Source organism: Mesoplodon densirostris, chromosome 7, assembly GCF_025265405.1.
Source record: "Mesoplodon densirostris isolate mMesDen1 chromosome 7, mMesDen1 primary haplotype, whole genome shotgun sequence".
Taxonomy (NCBI): Eukaryota; Metazoa; Chordata; class Mammalia; order Artiodactyla; family Ziphiidae; genus Mesoplodon; species Mesoplodon densirostris.
The window spans coordinates 749,168-768,868 of record NC_082667.1 but is presented as its reverse complement, the minus strand read 5'-3'; the positions used below and the strand labels follow the sequence as shown (position 1 = coordinate 768,868).

The following is a 19,701-nucleotide window of genomic DNA, read 5'->3' as shown; positions in this document are numbered from 1 at the left end:
CCAGTGTGGGCTGCACTGTGGCACTGGGCCACGAAGACGATGACGGCACTAGCCCCACTAGCCCCGTCTCACTGTGACCTTAGCGTCTGATGCCCTAGAGCCTGCTGTTCTGTGGTTGCAACTGATGCATTTCTTTTTGATTGAGACAATCAAAAGCTTTTGTGATTGAGACAGAGGGGAAAGAGAGGGGCCCCCAGGCCTGGTCCTGGACCCAACACTTCCTGGTGTGTTTGCGGGCGGGGGGTTGGAGTCGAGGTCCAGATTTAGCAAAACAAAAAACAGGCACCTAGTAAATTGAATGTCACATAAACAACAATTTCTTTTTTAGTATAAGTATGTCCCATGCAATAATTGGGACGTACTTTTACTAAAAAGTATCTGTTGTTTTTCTGAAATTCCAATGTGACTGGGTGGCCTATATTTTAGCTGGCAGCCTTCAAGTGCAGCCTGGCTGGAGCAGTCCAGTAAGGCTTTCCTGAGGAGTCAGGAATGCAGTTGGGGAAGAGGAGGGGCAGCCGGTGGGGGGAGAAGCAGGGGCAAAGGCCCGGCCGTGGGCAGGACGGAGAAAACCTGGGTCGGGTGAGGTGCAGTGGGAGACTGAAGGCTTGTGAGCCAGTAAAGGGGCTGGGCCACCCTGGGGTGGTAGTGAGTGGGTGGTGTGCTGGCAGTGAGGGCCATGGTGGGGTGGGTGGCACCCAAACCATTCAGGGCAAGGCAGGGTGCTCCAATGGACACAGCTCTCAGAGTGCTCCCCACACCCTTATCCCGGGGATGATGCAGGGTCCCTGTCCCTCTGGGGTCCCTGTGCTCCCTGGGGAGCTGTCAGCTGGGACAGTGGCTGGGGTCCCTCTCACCGAGCACACAGGCTGGCCAGCCCTGTGCTGGGTCTACAGGGTGCTTCCTGCATGGCGTCAAGCCCCCTAAGGCTGGGGGATGTGGGATCTTGCCTGAGGTCATGCAGCCTTGGTACCCGCTGGGCTCTCGGCTCCAAAGCCAGAGTCTTCCCCCTCACGTCGGCCGCAGAGCTCCCCCTGCATGAACTGCGCTGACTGTCAGCCCTGGGCCCCCACCTCCTGCACCTCCCACCCGCTTCAGCCCAGTGGCTCTTCCAGAGAAGGGGCCCTGGGTCACTTTGTCTCAAGCCCTCAGAGCCTGCTGTTTGCTCACTGGGAGTAAATGAAGCCTAAAGACCCCCCTCCACTCCCCGCCCCCCCTTGCCAACCTGGATGCCAATCCCAGAACCCTCCACTCCACTTGTGCAGTTTTTACAGGTCTGTGAGTTTTCCTAAAGAGTCACAAAGACAGTGCAGGGTCCCCCGTGCCCCGTCGCCTGGGGCGCTGGTCAAAGCGAAGAGCCCGACATGGCCGCCTTGACTCATGTCACCGGCTTTTCCGTGCGTGTCCTCTCCTGTTCCCAGCTCGTGCAGGAGCCCCCCCCCCCCCCGCCACGGCATCATGGCCACGTCTCCACGGCCCCTCCTGTCTGTGATGGTCCCTCCGTCCCTCCTTGTCCTTGGCCGCCTGACTCTGGGGTCCACTCACTCGGGCTCAGGTGAAAGTGCCTCTGACGTCTTCTGCTGAGATGGGTCTAGGGGCTCTAGGGTGGGGATCACGTACTATCGCATCACATGCTGTCAGGAGGTCCCCAACATCTCAATTACATCACCGTGACCTTGACCTTCATCACCTGGGTGGGGGGGCGTCTGCCAGGTTTCTCCTCTGTAGGGTGACTCTTTTTCCCTTTCACGCTTTCTTCATTAGTCACTGAGTCCAGCCCACCCTCGAGAGGGAGGATTCTGCACCACCCCGCGGAGGCAGGAGCACAGAAGGATGTGTGAGGTTTGTTAATGCTGCCGCAACAGTTAACAAAGAATCGGGGAGACTCGGGGGCTTGGCACCATCCGCTTCCTCCTTAAGGTTCTGCCCGCTGGTTTTAGTGTCCATCCATCTGTCCAGGACGTGCCTGCAGCAGTCGCTCCTGCACGGTTCTCACTGGACTTACTTTTAGGAAACTCAGTACCGTGTCACACTGGTCCCCAGCCCTGTGTGCAGTGGCGGCCCTCATGTTCCTGTTGCGTGTGGTCATAGCACAGTGTTTTCATCCACCTGCCTACCGATGGGAATTTGGGTTATTTCCACAATTCTGATATGAAATATGCTGCTGTGAGCACCCTTGTCTGTCTCCAAAGGTGGCTGGCCCGGGGTGTAGTGTCTGGGATGGTCAACTTAGTTTCCCAAATTCCTGCACCAATGTGTGAGCCACAGCAACACATGGGGATTCTGCTGAGTCACCCGGGCTTTTTTTTTTTTGACGTATAGTTGATTTACAACATTATATTAGTTTCAGGTGATTTACAATATTATATTACATTCAGTATTTTTATAGATCACCTGGGCTTTTTTTTTTTTTAATATTTATTTATTTATTATTTATTTTGGCTGCTCCGGGTCTTAGTTGCAGCAGATGGGATCTTCATTGCGGCATGCATGTGGGCTCTAGTTCCCGGAGCAGGGGTCGGACCTGGGCCCCCTGCACTGGGAGCGTGGAGTCTTAGCCACTGGACCACCAGGGAAGTCCCACCCAGGCTTTTTTTTTGGGGGGGGGGCGCACCCAGCGGCATTCGGGATCTCAGTTCCCCGACCAGGGATTGAACCTGGGCCATGGCTGTGAAAGCACTGCATCCTAAACACTAGACAGCCAGGGAACTCCCACACCTGTGTTTTTAGAGCTGTGTGGCCGTAAAATGTTTGCTACCAAATGGTGGAAGGTGGTGCCTCCTTGGTCACCTGGCCTGCGTTTCCAGATGGTTCCCTAGCTCCATGTTTTCACCTTCTGAGTGCCCCTCTTTTGTGAAGTGCGCATTTGCATCTCTGGCCCACTTTAAACTGGGCTGTCTGCCTTCTCTTATGAACCCTGGGAGCTCTTTGTACATGTTTCCAAACAAACCTCTGCTGGCCATGTGTGCTGTAGCCTGAGTGCATGCGCTTAGCCCCACCCGGAACTACCCCTTTGATACCAGAGCACCCAGCCCAGGAGGTGCTTGTCTGCTGCGATGAGCCCCACCCTCTGTCTGCTCTTCACCCCCAGGGAGAAGAGAGCCTCCGGATCCTGGTGGGGACCAAAGGGGACAGCCCCCTGCAGATGGACATCAGTACCACTGAGGTGAGTCTCTGCTCGAATCTCTCCGGCTTGGTCCCACCTACTGCCCCACGCCCCGCACCTGGCCCGCCCTGGTCCCCAGTCCCAGTCCCCACACCTCCTTCTTCTAGACCGAGGCCTCTGAGCCATGGGACTATGTCCTTGTGGCTGATCATTGCACCCAGAGAAACCCCAGGCAGGTCCAGCGGCAGCAGCAGTTCCTGGAAGAGCTCGAGAGGAAGGGCTTCTGCTACAAGGTGGGCGGGCTGAGGGCCTCGCCTGGGCGCAGGGGTCACGGGGGACTGGGCGGATCCCGGGGACTTGTCTGGGGAGGTGGGCTGAGGCCTCGTGCAGGACTTGGAGGGGATAGGCCATTGGCTTTGGATGAAGGGGGCGGGTCCCAATGTGGAGTAGAGGGTCCCATGCTGCCCCCCACCCTCAGGCGAGGGAGGACCAGGCGAAGGTTTTCTTTGGGATCCGAGCTGACAACTGGGTCTTTGACCAGTACCGCAGACTTCTCATGGAGCCTGAGGCTACCGCCCCCAGAGGGGAGCTGGCCAGGCCAACTTCCATCCCAGCCACCACCAGGTGAGAGGCTGGCCCCGAGTGGGTCCAGGAGGATCCATGCCCGCCCACATGCCAGTCCAGACAGGCAGCAAGACTCCCAGGAGTGGTCCCAGGGTGGAGGGCCCAGGGGGCAAGGGTCTGTGAGTCAGTTTCCATGTCTGTAATACGGGAAAACGACAGTTCTCACCTCTTGGAGTGTTTGAAGGTTACATGTGACTATGTCCCCCGGATGCAGAATAGAAACCAGCCTTAAAGGGTGGGCAGAATTTGGAGAGGCTGAGAGGATCCTCCTAGCTGTCCCTCCTAGGCTCTGAGGTCATCTCCCTGGATTCACGTCCTGACTTCTTTCCTCCAGACCAAATGCCCCTCCCTGGACATCTATCCCCTGCTTCCCAGGCACCCAACACCTCCTCTCTCTCCAAGCACCTGCTTCTCCCCACCCCAATCCTCTAGGCCTCCAAGCCAGCCCACCTTCCCTCCCCACAGCCCTCCTCCATCATCTTCCTGGCCCCAGCCCCGGCCCCCTGAACTCATCTGGGGCCCGATCAGGGAGACTAGCGAAGAACACTCCTGGAATTTGGATACGAGGCAGTGGAGAAAGGACTGGCTGGTCTTGGGAGGACACATGAGTAGAGGCATCCTGATGGGGCCTGAGAGGAGCAGGCTGTGGGGAGTGCCCTGGGACACTCAGGGGGCCGTGTCTCATAGGAGGATGTTCCAGAGGAGCAGGATTGTATAGTCAGATGCCCGAATGTGCTGCTTCCTGGCCGTGTGGCCTTGACCAAATTACTCACCCTCTCTGAGCTTCAGTCACCCCATAGGCAAAATGGCTCACAGGGGTGCAAAGAGGATTCGTGCACATAAAGAGTGTGCTCTCGACGTGTGGGGGCTCCAGGTGGGACGGGTGATTGGAGGTGGGAGGTCTGGGAGGGATCTGGGAGAGACTATTGCAGGGCTGAGCATCGGGGCCCTGGGAAGAGAGAGACCACCCTGAGGGAGGCCCACCTTGGAACCATGGCACAGCTAGACCCTGGGAGGATTTAAGGAGGTGGGCTCCCAGATGAGTCCTGGATTCTGGGCTCTGGTCAGGTGGTCAGGGCAGGTGGTCTGGGGGCTCTGCTAGGACACAGAGGGGCCTGGGACCTGGCCAGATAGAGGGCCATCCTGAGCCAGCTCTTGTGTTCCAGAATCCAAGTTGTCAACTTTGTGCTGAACAGCAAGATGGCAGCTGGTGGTAAGGACTGGATGGGCAGGTGGCCTGTGCAGCAGCCCACCAGGAGGGGCAGTCACACGGGGAGAACGGCACAAGGTCCTCCCTCACCCCTCACCCCCTTCTGACCCGAGAATCCCTGTGACCACCAGACACGCTCCAGGATTTGGTGAAGGATGGGGTCTTTGAGGCTGGGTTTCCCCTACACAAGGTGAGTGGAGGGCCGGCTGGGAGAGGACCTGAGGGCAGGACCTGAGGCAAGAAGCTCTCACTGTCTGTCGCCTCTGCTCAGGGGGAGGAAGACCTAAAGAAGAAATGGGCCCGGTGGAGAAACATGTTCCAAACGCAGCCAATTGGTGACATCAGGTACTACTGTCCGCCGCGGACACACCTGCGCCCCCGCAGGCAGGCTGCGCCCCCCGCGGTTACACCCACGCCTCCAGCAAACTGCTGTGCGGGCTCCTATTTAGACGCACATTTAGATGCCCTCAGTACTGACGCTCCTTGCCCGCCCCCGCATGTGGCATGCCTCACGCCGGCGTTGGCGCTGGACGATCACCCCTGGTGGGAGTGGCCCTGACGGGACGGCTGTGCCCCTAGGAACTACTTCGGTGAGAAGGTGGCCCTGTACTTCGCCTGGCTCGGCTGGTACACCTACATGCTGGTGCCCGCCGCGGTGGTGGGCCTCATCATCTTCCTGAGCGGGTTTGCCCATTTCGAAGCCAGCCAGATCAGGTGGGGCGGAGTCAGGCAAGGGACGGCACTGGGGGGTCAGGGAAGGGGCAGGACCGGGGTGGGGGAGGTCACGGAAGGGGCGGGGTTAGGGCGGGGTCGTGAAAGGGAGTGACTGAGGGTGGGGACGAGTCAGGGAATGAGCAGGGACTGGGGTGTGTAGGGTCATGGAGGGGGCGGGGTTTGGGCGGAGTCAGGGGAGGGGGTGGGACTGAGGGGGCTGGGTGGAGTCAGAAAGGGGGCATGACTGGGGTGGGGTCGTGGAGGGGCGGGGTCGTGAAGGGGCGGGACTGGGGCGTGGTGGGTCACGGAAGGGGCGGGACTGGGGTGTGTAGAGTCACAGTAGGGGCAGGGTTGGGGTGGCATTGTGAAGGGGGTGGGACTGAGGGTGGGTGGAGTCAGGGAAGGGGCGGGACTGGGGTGGGGTCATGGAGGGGCGGCGGGATTGGGGCGGGGTCGTGAAGGGGCGGGACTGAGGGTGGGGCGGAGTCAGGGAAGGGGCGGCCTGGGGCGGGGTCCTCCAGGGGCCACAGTAGGGGCCACAGGAAAGCGCCGCCGACAACCCGGTCCCTGCACCCCCAGCAGGGAGATCTGTGAGGCCCACGACGTCTACATGTGCCCTCGAGGCGACCACAACCCCAGGTACCAGCGGCTCTCAGAAACCTGCGCCTTCGCCAAGGTTTGCGCCTGGGGGGCACTACGGCCGCTCGCCCGCGGGGAGGAGGGCCCAGGGGGTCCTCCCAGGGAAGAGAAGGCTGCCCCAGCCCCACGCGCCACTCTCCCCAGCTCACTCACCTCTTTGACAACGAGGGCACCGTGCTGTTCGCCATGTTCATGGCGCTGTGGGGTGAGTCGCTGCGGCACCTGGGGGGCAGCCGAGCTCCACACGCAGCGGGGACACACCGTGAGGCCTCTGCTTTCTCCCGGCTGCAGCCACCGTGTTCCTGGAGTTGTGGAAGCGGGAGCGAGCCCGTGTGGTCCTGCAATGGGACCTGTACGGGTGGGACGAGGACCAGGTGAGGCTGAGCCAGGTGACCAGGTCCAGGGTCCACAAGAGTCTGCTGTGTCTGAGGGGGTCCCCATGTATAAGGCATGGTTCCTGTGGGTGAGGGGTCCCGTGTCTCAGGCGTGTCCGGTGCCGTCCACAGGAGGAAATGGCGCTGGGGCTCATTGCCTGCCCTGACTACCAGCCCCAGCTGCACCAGCACTCCTACATGCGGAGTACCATCATCCTCCTGCTGTCTCTGTTGATGGTACTCCTGGGGCGCCCCTGGTGGGGCTGGAGAGCAGGTGGGGCAGCCCCCTGAGGCCTACCCATCCTGGCCTCCCCGACCCCCGCCAGATCTGCCTGATGATAGGCATGGCCCACATTCTGGTGATCTACCGCGTCCTGGCCGCTGCCCTTTTCAGCTCCGCCTTGCCCTTCCTGGGGGAGCAGGTGACCACGGCCGTGGTGGTGACCGGGGCCCTGGTTCACTATGTGAGCATCCTCGTCATGACCAAGGTAGGGGTCGGGGCAGGGCGAGGGTGCCGGTGGGGCTGAGGCTCTGCTGAGGTCCGAGGTGAGCCCTCCGTCTCCCCTCCCACAGATCAACAAATATGTGGCACTGAAGCTTTGTGACTTTGGTGAGAGGAGGGCCCCCCTGAGCCCCTCTCTGGCTACTGGAGGGAGGATTCAGGGTGGGGATCTTGGAGCCCTGGGGTGGGGGAAGGGGGCCCATGAGAGGGCAGGGGCTCGCACCTGGGAGACAGGTGGGGGTCTCAGGTGTCCCTGAGTTTTCAGGATAGGGACAGGCTGGGCGTGGGCTGTCATCGGGGTGAAGGATGGGGGAGGGACGGCCCCACATCTCATTCCAGAGAAGCCCAGGACCTTCTCAGAGCGAGAGAGCAAGTTCACCATCAAGTTCTTCACTCTGCAGTTCTTTGCTCACTTCTCCTCCCTTATCTACATCGCCTTCATCCTGGGCAGGTAAGGGCCACCTGCTCCCACATGCCTCCCTCTAACTCCTTTCTCCCCACCTTGAAAATGGAAATACCTCTTCTTTTTAATTTTTAAAATAAATCATGCTCAGAACATGTGGAAACCCAGTATAGAAATATGTGAAGGAAGCCCACAGCGACCCCCCAGCTGTCCAATCCTTGTCCTCAGAGATGACACTGTAACTGTTTGTTGGGTCTTCCCAAACTTTTTTACACATTTAAGTACACACACATACACCTATTGACATGAGTGATTTTGTCGTGTAAATAATTGTATCTGCCTTACACTGAAAATGTACTATGGGCATTTTCCGTGTCTGCATGGGTGGTGAGGCTTTGTTTTTAAAAGCATACTATGAGCATTCTTTTGTGGGATGTCCTTGAATTTATTCAACCACTTCAATTGGTGGACATTCGGGTTAATTCCAGTTTTGAGGTTTATAAATAAAGCTGCAGTGGGCATCCCATGTAACACACATGCACATGCATATGCACACACATGCACACACTTCCCCTCACCTTCCTAATTAATGAAATGAACATGTTTGGTTCAATCAACATATCTTTTCTTGTCTTTTCTGAAGAAAATAATTCCTCTATGTGTTCTCTGTGTTTGTTCAAATGTTGTAAGTTACACACATACTGCCAATTAATCCCAAACTCTCTAGCAGAACTTCATTTATTTATTTATTTGCACAATTTGTTTATTCATTTATTTATTTATTTTTGCTGCGTTGGGTCTTCAATGCCGCATGCGGGCTTTCTCTAGTTGTGGCGAGTGGGGGCTACCCTTCGTTGAGGTGCGCGGGCGTCTCATTTCTCATTGCGGTGGCTTCTCTTGTTGCTGAGCATGGGCTCTAAGAGCGCGGGCTTCAGTAGTTGCGGCACACGGGCTCGGTAGTTGTGGCTCGCGGGCTCTAGAGCGCAGGCTCAGTAGTTGTGGCGCATGGGCTTAGTCACTCCATGGCATGTGGGATCTTCCCAGACCAGGGCTCGAACCAGTGTCCCCGGCACTGGCAGGCCGATTTTTAACCACTGCGCCACCAGGTAAGTCCCTCTAGAAGAACTTTAGAAGAAACCAACTCCTGCCAGTATGTTCAAAGACATCATGAGGTCCTTGGAGATGCCCTCGTGGCATCTGTCCCCTTCTCTTGGGGCTGTGCTTGGCCCTTTCATCCTGGGAAGCCCCTTACTCTCTGCTGTGTAGGATCCCAAGTTTTCCAGTGGCTTCCTGTGAAAGGGTACATGGGGAATCATGTGTGCTGAGTTTCCTCTTTACTGGGGGCCTGACTGAGCGTCTACTGGAGAAATAATTCTAAGTTGGATATGGTTTTCCTCAGACTTCCGAAGGATATTTTGGTTTCTGGCTTCCAGTGTTCTGTTCCACAAGTCTGGCATCAATGTTCTTCCAACTCTCTGTGCATCTTCTCACTGTCCCCCATCTTCTGAAGTTTCTCAGCCGTGTGACTTGTTGGCTCTTTTTCATTCGACATGCTTCTCTCCTCCACACGCCAGCTTTCCTCTCTCTGCTGGATGATTTCCACCATCACACAAACATGCTGTCACAGTTCTTTCCGAAAGTCTTCTCATCGGCGTATCTGGTTTCTGGTTCTCCCGCCTCGCCTCGCGCTTCTCCCTCCCCGGTACTCTCACTGCCTCCTGGCACTGACCTTTGCTCTCCTGCTGACCTTTGCTCTCCTGCTGGCCCAGAACCCTGGTCCCTCAGACTCCGCTCTTCCCTTGATCCCCCTCCATAGCCGTCGCCACCCAGGATGTGCCGCACATTTATTTGTTCACTGTCTCTCAGAAATGGCAGCTCCCCAGGGCGGAGAGCAGGGCGCTTGTCCTTTGCTGAATGCACAGCTCCTGCAGCCGGCCAGGTGTGCAGAATCAGTGCTGGTCAAAACCGGGTGCTCACTGGGCCTGGAGCTTCAGGGCCTTCAGTTTTGAGATTTTCTCATGTATCTGATAGCCTCCTGCTTCGGCTCCCTCTCCTCCCTTCTGAGGAATTCTTTTTGTTTGGAAATTGGACCTTCTGAATTGATCATCTACTTTTCTTCGCTTTTTTTCTCCCATTCTTGTTCCAGTTTCTTGGAGTTTTTCTCAACTGTTTTCCAACCCTTCTACTGAACGTTTCGCTTCTGCTTATGTTCTTAATTTCAGAGCACTCCTTTTGACATTTGCAGATTCCTCACAGCCTCCTCTTCATGTCACCTGGACACCAGGGCTTTTCTTGTCTGAGGATGTGGCCTCTTTTTTCCCCTTCTACTCTGGTATTTCTTCTGTTCCTTTCGAGTTTCTTTTATGCTTTTTCTTTGGTTGGTCTCTGATTCTGGTGTTAGAGACACACACACCCCCACCGCCTTAGATGTCTTTTATTCTTGGCCACCTGTCTGTAATTGAGAAAGGCATGTGCCAGTGGCTTTGCTCTGGACCATGTGTCTCCTGTCGGGACCTCTTGCTGTGTCGGTTCCTGAAGGGGAATCCCTGGTCTCCTGCCTGGAGGCAGAAGGATGCCCGTCAGTATGCTGGGAGCCCAGCTGGGGAAGGGACAGTGTGGGGTCTCAGTGTCCATTGGCCCAACCCTGTGATCTGAATCTTTGGTTGTTCAACCCCCAGAAATGTCTTTGTCTTCTTGTGTGTGTGGGTCTTGTGTGTGTGTGTGGGGGGGGTGGATTAGGGGTTGGATAGGAGGCCTAGGGGTTCAGCCGGGCCTGCATCCCATCCAGTGGGTGCCCCCAAGCTACCAGAGGTGCCCAAGTCCTGCGGTGTTCCAGGCTCTTGGACAGGGTTGTGTTGCTGTTCAGATGTCTTCCCTGCCGGCTTAGATCCAGGTTGATGTCTCAAGTGGGCTGCAGGCCTCTCCAGTTCCCTTCCATCTCCGAGGTGATGCCTGGCAGTGGGTGTGAGCAGCCAGCCGTTTTAACTGGGAGTCGGCAGTGCACATTTAAATTGAGAGACATTGCTAAAGCACCCTCCAAAAATGCTGTGCTGACTCACAAAGCCACACAGTGTGTATGTGACCGCACACTCCATGTTGGTCTGATGAACAAAGACTTTTCATCCTTAAAGGTGCGTTATTAAAACCTATTAGTGAGAATTCAGCATCTTTCCAGATATTTTTTGGCCATTAAATTTCTTTTCCTATAAGTTGTTCATATCATCTGAGCATTTTTATAACATCAAGGTCAAGTGGATTCTCTTCTGACTCTATCAGTTTCTTAAAATCATGTCATATTTTACTTTGCTTCTTATTTGACCATTTCTTTGTTGTACAGCTCTTTATTTTTCCTGTTGTTTTTAATTGCCTTTTTTCCCCCTTGCATGTCTTTATCTTATCAAGGTTATCCAGCCTCTCCATGTCAAACTGTCTATTGCATGGAATCTCTTTTGTCCCAGAGACCCTCCATTCTCCCCACACTGGGCTGGTGGCTCTCTGTGCCTCCTGCGTACCTGTCTCCCTGGGACTTCAATCTGCTGCCTTCCTGGGTTAGGACCATCATTTCCTGGACTCCCAAGCCTCCTTCTTTCTTGATTTTTGCTTTCATGTATTTTGATAAGGTATATCGGAGAGGTAAACTCTCTGAATTCATGTATGTCTAAAGGTGTCATGTTCTACTGTTGCACAAGATTGACATGGCTGGGTATAGAAATCTAACTTCAAAACAATTTTCCCTTCTAGAACTTTAAAGACATTGCTCCGTTGTCTTTGAACATGCAAAATAGATGATAAGAAATGTGCAGAAAATCTGATTTTTGTTTCTTCCTAGTTGACCTAGAAGCTTTAGGATCTTCTCTTTAAACAGGGGAACAATCTAGGGTGGGTCTTTTCTTCATGCACTGTGCTGGGCAATTGTTGGCACCTTCCAATGAAAAAGCCCATGTCCTGCTTAGGCTCACTACATTTTCTTCTCCTTTTTTTTTTTTTTTTTTTTTGCAGTACGCGGGCCTCTCACTGTTGTGGCCTCTCCCATTGCGGAGCACAGGCTCTGGACGCGCAGGCTCAGCGGTCATGGCTCACAGGCCGAGCCGCTCCGCAGCATGTGGGATCTTCCCGGACCGGGGCACGAACCTGTGTCCCCTGCATCGGCAGGCGGACTCTTAACCACTGCGCCACCAGGGAAGCCCCATTTTCTTCTTTTTTTCCTTAGGCTTTTTTTTTTTTTTTTTAATTTTTATTGGAGTGTGGTTGCTTTACAATGTTGTGTTAGCCTCCACTGCACAACAAAATGAATCAGCCATACACATACAGATACCCCTTCCCTTTTGGACTTCCCTCACATTTAGGTCACCACAGTGCATTAGGTAGAGTTCCCTGTGCTATACAGTATGTTCCCATCAGCTGTCTATTTTATACATAGTGTCAGTAATGTATATGTGTCAGTCCCAGTCTCCCAATTTCTCCCACTCCACCCCTTTCCCCCTTGGTATCCATACATTTGTTCTCTACGTCTGTGTCTCTGTTTCTGCTTTGCATATAAGATCATCTATACCATTTTTCTAGATTCCACATATATGTGTTATTATATGATATTTTTCTCTTTCTGACTTACTTCACTCTGTATGCCACTCTCTAGGTCCATCCACGTCTCCACAAATGACCGCATTTCATAATATGGCTGAGTACTTTTCCATTGTATATATGTACCACGTCTTCTTTATCCATTCCTCTGTTGATGGACGTTTAGGTTGCTTCCGTGTCCTGGCTATTGTAAATAGAGCTGCTGTGAACATTGGGTTGCATGTGTTTTTTTGAATTGTGGTTTTCTCTGGGTATATGCCCAGTAGTGGGATTGTTGGTTCAGGTGGTAGTTCTATTTTTAGTTTTTTGTGTTTGTTTTCCTTAGGTTTTTAAAAATATTTTTTCCCCTCTGCTCTCTATGGAACGCCTTGTCCTCTTGGGTTTCTTATCTTTTTCTCTCATATATTCCATCTCTGTGTCTTTACATTCCACATCTGGAGAGATTTCCTCCACTTTGTCTTTTTGCTTTTTTTTTTTTTTTAATGTTTATTTATTTATTTACTTGGCTGCACTGGGTCTTAGTTGTGGCACGTGGGATCTTTAGTTGCAGCATGCGAACTCTTAGTTGCGGCATGTGGGATCTAGTTCCCTGACCAGGGATCGAACCCAGGGCCCCTGCATTGGGAGTGTGGAGTCTTAGCCACTGGACCACCAGGGAAGTCCCTGTTTTCTTTTTTTAAGTTTAACAGTTAAAGCCTTAATTTCCAAGAGGGTTTTTATTTTTTTATCCTTTTTTTTATAGTGTCCTTTTCTTGTTTCCATAGATACAGTACTTGATGATATCAATGTTCTTTTTTCCTCTTAAGTTCTCATCTGTTTCCTCATTATCTCATTTCCTAAAGGGTCCATCTTCCTGTTCCTTTATCGTAGTCTTTCTCTTGTACAGCTGGTTTTCCTCGTGCCTGAAGATTTGTAGCTGTCCGTTCATACTGAAGAACAAAGGACTGAGTTGGTTTTCCCTGGCAGGATGGGATATGTCTTTATAATAACTCACGTCTGCTGACACTCACCCATTCTATCCTGAGGGCCTCACATTTATCAGCTCTAATCTGCACAACAGCCCTATGGGGTAGGGACTCTCTAAACCCCATTTCACAGATGAGTAGACCGAGACACAGAAAGGTTAAGAAACTATCTCAGGATTGCAGTCAGCAGGTGGTGGGGCAGATAGAAGCCTGAGTCTGGCTCCTTCTGTCTACTGCCCCTGCATGTGGCATCCCTGGGAAAAGAAGGCAAAAGCCTATGCAGTCACTCATGTTTCTCTGGAGGCGGTTTCTTTTTTGTCATGAAGGTTATCAGTGTGTCTCTTTATAGTTCCTGTTTTTCATGCCGTGCTCAAAACGGCCTCCCCTCAAAACGGCCTCCCCTCCTCAACATTAAAAACATGTTCAGCTGTGATTTCCCTTAGATGCTTATGGTTTCAACATTTTAAACATTTAAGTCTTTGATTCACAACGAATTTGTTTTGCTGCAGGCGGCAAAGGAGGGAAGCCTGTTTGTTGTTTTCCAAGTGAGAGCCAGTTGTCCCCAAACCATTTGTTGACTGTTCCATCGCCACCACCACCCTCCTGTCACACACCAGGTTCCATCACTCACTTGAATGTTTTGGTGTCTCGTGGACTCTGATGATTCTGGTCCAGTTCCTTTCTGTGTAATTATTACTGCTATGCTTTCCTAATTTTCTTTTTCTCTTCTTTTTCACTTTTCCTTTTTTGTAGTTATTTACATGTTTATTCTTCTAGGTGAACTTTAAAATAATGTTTGTCAAACTCCATCAAAATTCTGTGGGATCCATGCCGCGGAGCGGCTGGGCCCGTGAGCCATGGCCGCTGGGCCTGTGCGTCCGGAGCCTGTGCTCCGCAACGGGAGAGGCCACAACAGTGAGAGGCCCACATACCACAAAAAAAAAAAAAAAAAAAAAATTCTGTGGGATTTAGCTTAAGATTGCAGTGAAATTATACATTCTTTTAGGGAGAATTGACATAGATACTGTATTTTCTATTACTGACCACAACTTAGTGGCTTTAAACAACACACATTACATACAGTTCTCGAGGCCAAGAGTCCAAAATGGGTCTCACTGGGCTAAAATCAAGGTGTCAGCAGGGCTGTGTTCTGTCTGCAGGCCCTCGGGGAGAGTCCACACTCTTGTTTTTCTCAGCTTCTAGAGGCTGCCTGGCCCGCTTCCTCCTGTGTCTGCAAAGCCAGCGGCGTCAGGCCGAGTCCTTCTCATCCTGCCAGCTCTCTGGCTCTCATTTAAGGACTCTGGTGATTACAATGGGCACACCCAGAGAATCCAGGATTCTCTCTCCATTTTAAGGTCAGCTGATTAGCAACCTTAATACCAGCTGCCATGTCAGATAACATATTCACAGGTTCCAGGAATTAGGATGTGGTATCTTTGCGGGCCTGACATTCCATCTGTCACAAAAATACAAGCTTAAGTTTTTCTATCGAAGAACAAGGTCTCTCTATTCAAGTCTTGTTTTAATGTTCTTTAGCTGTGTTACAGTTTTCTTCTTATGGGTTCCCCATATTTCCTGTGAATTTCACTCTATTTTATAGTTTTTGCTGCTATCTGCAACAGATATTTCCTCCGGCTACATTTCTCAGTGGTTTTGTTGCACCTGGGAAAGCAAAAGGGAGTTGAGCTTGATATCAATTTTATATCCACTCTGAGCATTTTTCAGTAGATTTATCTGCCCAATCGTTCCGTTGATTTATTTTGGTTTCCCAGATATATAATCGTATTTTCTACAACAAGTTTTTCCTTTGCAAAGTTACGCTGTCCTGGAATAGTAGTTGTCACGAACTGTAACAGGAGCGCTTGCAGGATTTCACCATTGAGCGTGAGCCCAACGTCTGGTTAAATACACCTTTTTTATCATGGAAGTCAGGTGACTTAAACACACAGTAGCCCTGTGTGCACAGTTACCATGGGGAGAAACTGAGGCCCCTCCTCACGGCCTCTTCTGAGCCTGTGAACAGTTGAGAGGTCCCCTGTGGTCCTGCGCACCTGCAGGCCTGTCTGGGTACAAACTGTGCGTCCAGCACCCAGCCTCTGCTCGCCTGCAGGGCGCGTCTCCTTCCTTCCCCTCCGGGCCCCACTGCTCCCCGACTCCCACTCCTGTCCTGCCCCCTCTCTCAGCCTCGCTGCCCTTCCCAGGATCAACGGTAACCCCGGGAAGTCCGTGCGCCTGGCAGGGCTGTGGAAGCTGGAGGAGGTCAGTCTGTCCGGAGGTCTTACTGCCCTCTTCCTGAACTGCCCCAACCCCCTGGTCACCCCCAGGCCCCGTGCCTGACCTCTCACCCTTGCCCCCACAGTGCCATCTCAGCGGCTGCATGATGGACCTGTTCGTGCAGATGGCCATTATCATGGGTCTGAAACAAACGCTCAGCAACTGCATGGAGTACCTGGGCCCGTGAGGACCACCCTCCCTCCCGGGGCGCCACCCTCACCACAGGCAGCACCCGACCCCGCAGGACCCCACCTCCCAGAGCCAGCAGTCCCGAGGGGCCCTCACCCCCCTCCCCGTCCCCCACCTGGTCCTCCTCGCCCGCAGGTGGCTGGCCCACAAGTGTCGCTCGGTGCGAGCCACGTCCCAGGACCCCGAACTCAGGCACTGGCAGCTCAACTACCGCCTGAACCCGGTCAACACCTTCAGCCTGTTCGAGGAGTTCATGGAGATGAGTACGCGCGGCGCAGGGCTGGTGGGCGGAGGGGCGGGCGCCGCGCGGGGGCCCGCGGTGACGACCCCCACCCGCAGTGATCCAGTACGGCTTCACCACCGTCTTCGTGGCCGCCTTCCCGCTCGCCCCGCTGCTGGCGCTCTTCAGCAACCTCGTGGAGATCCGCCTGGACGCCATCAAGATGGTCCGGCTGCAGCGGCGCCTGGTGCCCCGCAAGGCCAAGGACATCGGTCAGGGGCCCGACGGGGCGGCCTGAGGGCGGGCGCTCCAGCCAGCCCCAGCCAGGGGACGGGAGCGGCAGCGGCGAGGCGCGCTGGGGCCACGCCAGTCCCCTTGAAACCACCGCTCTAAGCCATGGGGGCAGGGCTCAGGCCCCAGGAAGAGGCGGGGCTGGCAGGCACCTCGCCGGCCGCTCCCCCTCAGGGGTCCCATTGAAGGGCCAGCAGCCGCCCTGCGGGGGCTGTGCAGAACGGCTTGACTCTCAGGGAGCTGAGGGAGAGGGGTCCAGCAGCTGGGGACAGGGACTGAGAGCAGGTGGCCTTAGTCACCTAGACCGGCCTCGCTGAGGTGGACAGGTGTCAGGGATGAAGCAAGGAGGTGCAGCATTGGACATAGGCACTGGGAGAGAGAAGCGTGAGGGAGGCCTCAGTCTTGGGACCAGTTAAGGGGGTGTGCCCTGGGGAGGGGACCCGGGAGGTGGAGCAGGCCTGGGGGCAGCTGAAAGGTTCAGGCATAAGATGGGGGGCAGAGACCTGAGCCCCTCCCTGTCCGTGTCAAGAAGAGGGGTGCAGGAGAGCGGAGGCCGCTCTCTGTTGGCCTTGGTCCAGGTCTTCCTCATCAGGGACCTGGCCCTGCGGCTGCCACAAGCAGAGGCATGATGAGGCCCTTGACCATCCAGGCTCCCAGCTTTGGGGGATCAACAGAGGTGGGGGGGCGGGGGGCGGGGAGACAGTGCAGGCCTCACCCCCTGCCGTGGCCCAGGGACCTGGCTGCAGGTGCTGGAGATAATCGGCATGCTGGCGGTCATTGCCAACGGGATGGTTATCGCCTTCACATCTGAGTTCATCCCCCGAGTGGTGTACAAGTACCGCTATGGCCCGTGCCGACAGGGGGCCCACCCTGCAGTCGAGTAAGGGGACACTGCCACACAGCCCCTGGGGGAGCCTCAAACTGTCCAGAGACCCCTGGGAAACTGGCCCAATCGTGGCCCAGCCCCAGGGGACCCCAGGGAAGGGCTCGATGCTAACAGTATTGCCTGGGGTGGGCTGCCCTCCCACAGCAACCTGCAGACCCTGGGTGGACCCCGGGAGTGTTGACTGGGACCCCAGTAGGGGATTAACGTCCCAGAACCAGCTGTTTTCTGAGCAAGTGATACTGGAATGGCTCCCCTTCCAAAGGCAGACCCTTAGTGCTCTGCATGCTGTCCTCATCCAGTTCCTCCAGCCCTGCAGGGGGGTAGGTCTCCAGGGGTCTCCCCCAGGAAGGCTGGCAAGGAAGGCAGGTGGTGGCACCTCCAAGTCCCTTCATCCTCCCCCAGGGGCCCCTCTCTCATGTACAGAGATGAAGGGGGGGGGTTTGCTCTGTGACCCACCCTGATGGCCCCCACCGGGCAGGGGTCGGTTACAAGCCAGCACCCCAGAAGCCTGAAGGGACCACACCAAACTCCTCTCCCCCTCCCCCCAGCTGCCTCACGGGCTACGTCAACCACAGCCTGTCCGTGTTCTACACCAAGGACTTCCAGGATCCTGCTGAAATAGAGGGCTCAGAGAATGTGACCGAGTGCAGGTTTGGACCCCCATCCCCTGTGAGCACCCTCTGAACTCCTGACCCCTGACCTCAGGTGCTCCCCACCCCAGGTACCGGGACTATGGCACCGCTCAGAACTCCAACTTCACTGAGCAGTCCTGGTTCCTCCTGGCCATCCGTCTGGCCTTCCTCATCCTCTTCGAGGTGAGCCAACACTGGGGACAGGCCCCAGGGCGGGGCAGCTCTCTCCAGCCCTCCCTGGGCCCCTGCCCCTAAAGTCCCTGCCCAGCGCATCTTGACCTCCCCACGCTGGCCCTCCTCCCAGCACGTGGCCTTATGCGTCAAGCTCATTGCTGCCTGGTTTGTGCCTGATGTGCCTCAGTCGGTGAAGAATGAAGTCCTGAAGAAGAAGCACCAGAGACTTGGGGTGTTGGGGCTGCCGGGGCCTGGGGTGGGGCCTGGTCCTGAGTCCCGAAGTACCAGAGACTCCGGCCTGAGAGCACAGACGTGGGGTGGGCCCGGGGCCGGTGGAGAGGCCGAGACACAGAGCTGCTGCCACCACCGCCCACACCAGCCCCGGCTGTGTGTGTGTGGGGGGGCGGGCTTTAATTAGACCCGCGTATATGTGGGGGTCCTGGGAGCCCCTGTATGTTTGGGGTGTCTGTGAGGCCTGTTCCACCTGTCAGGGCTCAGGCTTGGTACTGCCTGACTTGAACTCTGAGTGACCCCTGCCACCCAGAGAACTGGGGCGGGGTTGGGGGGGGGAGCGGGTCTTCTCATGCCAGTCTCGACAGGAAAACTGGCCCAGTTTCCTGGGCCCCAGATCCTGCCCCACCCCACTGGCTCCCCCCCAACCAGCAGAGTTTTCTCTAATAAAATAAAACTTCTTTGTGTTAATTTCTGGGCTTCCGGCCGATTACGTCTGCCCTCAGGGCTAGCTGGGAAACTGAGGCCGTGATGGGGAGAGGCCCGGAATGTGGTAGCCTCCGCCCTCCTCTGGTTTTCCGTGGGCTTCCAAGTGAGGGGTGACTTACAGAGGCCTTACCCTCCCTGCACCTCGGGTTTAGGAGCGGGAGTCAAGGCAGGCTTCCCAGAGGAAGACAAAGAGCTTGGGAGGAGGGGCAGAACCGCACCAGGTGCTCCTGGGGACGGTGGAATTTCCGAGGAGTTCCTGGGGCACCGAGACTCTCGGGGCTGGTTGGGCCGGTTTGGCCTCTGCCCCCAGGCGCGGCGGCCGCGGCTCCAGGGGGCCGAGCGCAGGACCGTCTTGAACTCCAGCCTGAGGCTCGAAGCAGGACAGTTGGGTCCGCCCTCGCCCCGGCTGCTGGGCGGGGCTGCACCTGCCATCGTCGCTGGGGCTGTCGCTGCTGCGCACCTGGCCCAGGTGAGCCGCTCCACCCTCGCGGCCGCGCAAGCCCCGGGTCTTGGCAGCAGGTGAGTGGCGATTGCGACTCCTACCTGCGGAGGTGAGTGGGGGTCGCCGGCTCCCGGGAGCCAGAACCGGGCCTGGAGCTTGGGGGGCCGAGGCGCCCTTTGCCCCAGGGAGCCTCTGGGCCGTGGCGGGTGCGGTTCCGCAGGAAGCGCCTCGGAGCCGAGCCCGCTGCCCGCGTCGCCGGAAGCCCGAGCTCACCCTCGTTCCGGCCCCTCCGGCCTTGCGGGGGCGAGGGCCGCTCTTCCCGCTCCGCCCGACTTGGCCCTCGGCCAGGAGAGGGAAGAGGAGCGCCGAGGTGCGGAGGGACCCCGCCTCCGTCCCAAAGTCGGAGTCCAGGCCCGAGGCCTCCCAGGGCGCCGGGGGCGGACGGAGAAACCGCCTGCAGCCGCTGCGCACCTGTGTCCGGGCGGAGCTACAGCCGTCCGCGCGCCCCGCCCTTCCGTGCGCGCCCTCGCCCTGCCCGCCCCCGCGCCCCCCAAACGTGCGCGCCCTGCCCGGCTCACCCCACCCGGAGGGCGGGGGTACTAACGCCCCTCCGGGAAGGCGGAGCGCGGGTGTGGGGTATGTGGCGGGCCCGGGGGTGCAGGAGGGGGCCTCTCGGCTCGCGGGGCCACAGCGCTTTGTGCAAGTTCTTTCTTTCGGGACAGATGTCCGGGGATGAAGCACGCGCCAGGCGCAGAGGG

The 19,701-nt window shown here is 56.0% G+C and overlaps 1 protein-coding gene across 1 annotated transcript; it reads left to right on the top strand.

Moving 5' to 3' along the window:
- Positions 1-1,361: 1,361 nt before the first annotated feature.
- Positions 1,362-18,199, top strand: ANO9 (anoctamin 9). The gene is made up of 23 exons (XM_060103638.1): positions 1,362-1,481; positions 3,089-3,163; positions 3,271-3,396; positions 3,582-3,727; positions 4,876-4,940; positions 5,069-5,127; positions 5,209-5,282; positions 5,517-5,651; positions 6,231-6,327; positions 6,435-6,495; positions 6,582-6,664; positions 6,797-6,901; positions 6,991-7,152; positions 7,238-7,274; positions 7,506-7,617; positions 15,317-15,374; positions 15,475-15,572; positions 15,714-15,841; positions 15,918-16,070; positions 16,822-16,969; positions 17,524-17,625; positions 17,697-17,790; positions 17,912-18,199. Exons 1-23 carry the CDS (start codon positions 1,362-1,364, stop codon positions 18,197-18,199), a joined length of 2,526 nt encoding a protein of 841 aa, XP_059959621.1.
- The last annotated feature ends 1,502 nt before the right edge of the window (positions 18,200-19,701 follow it).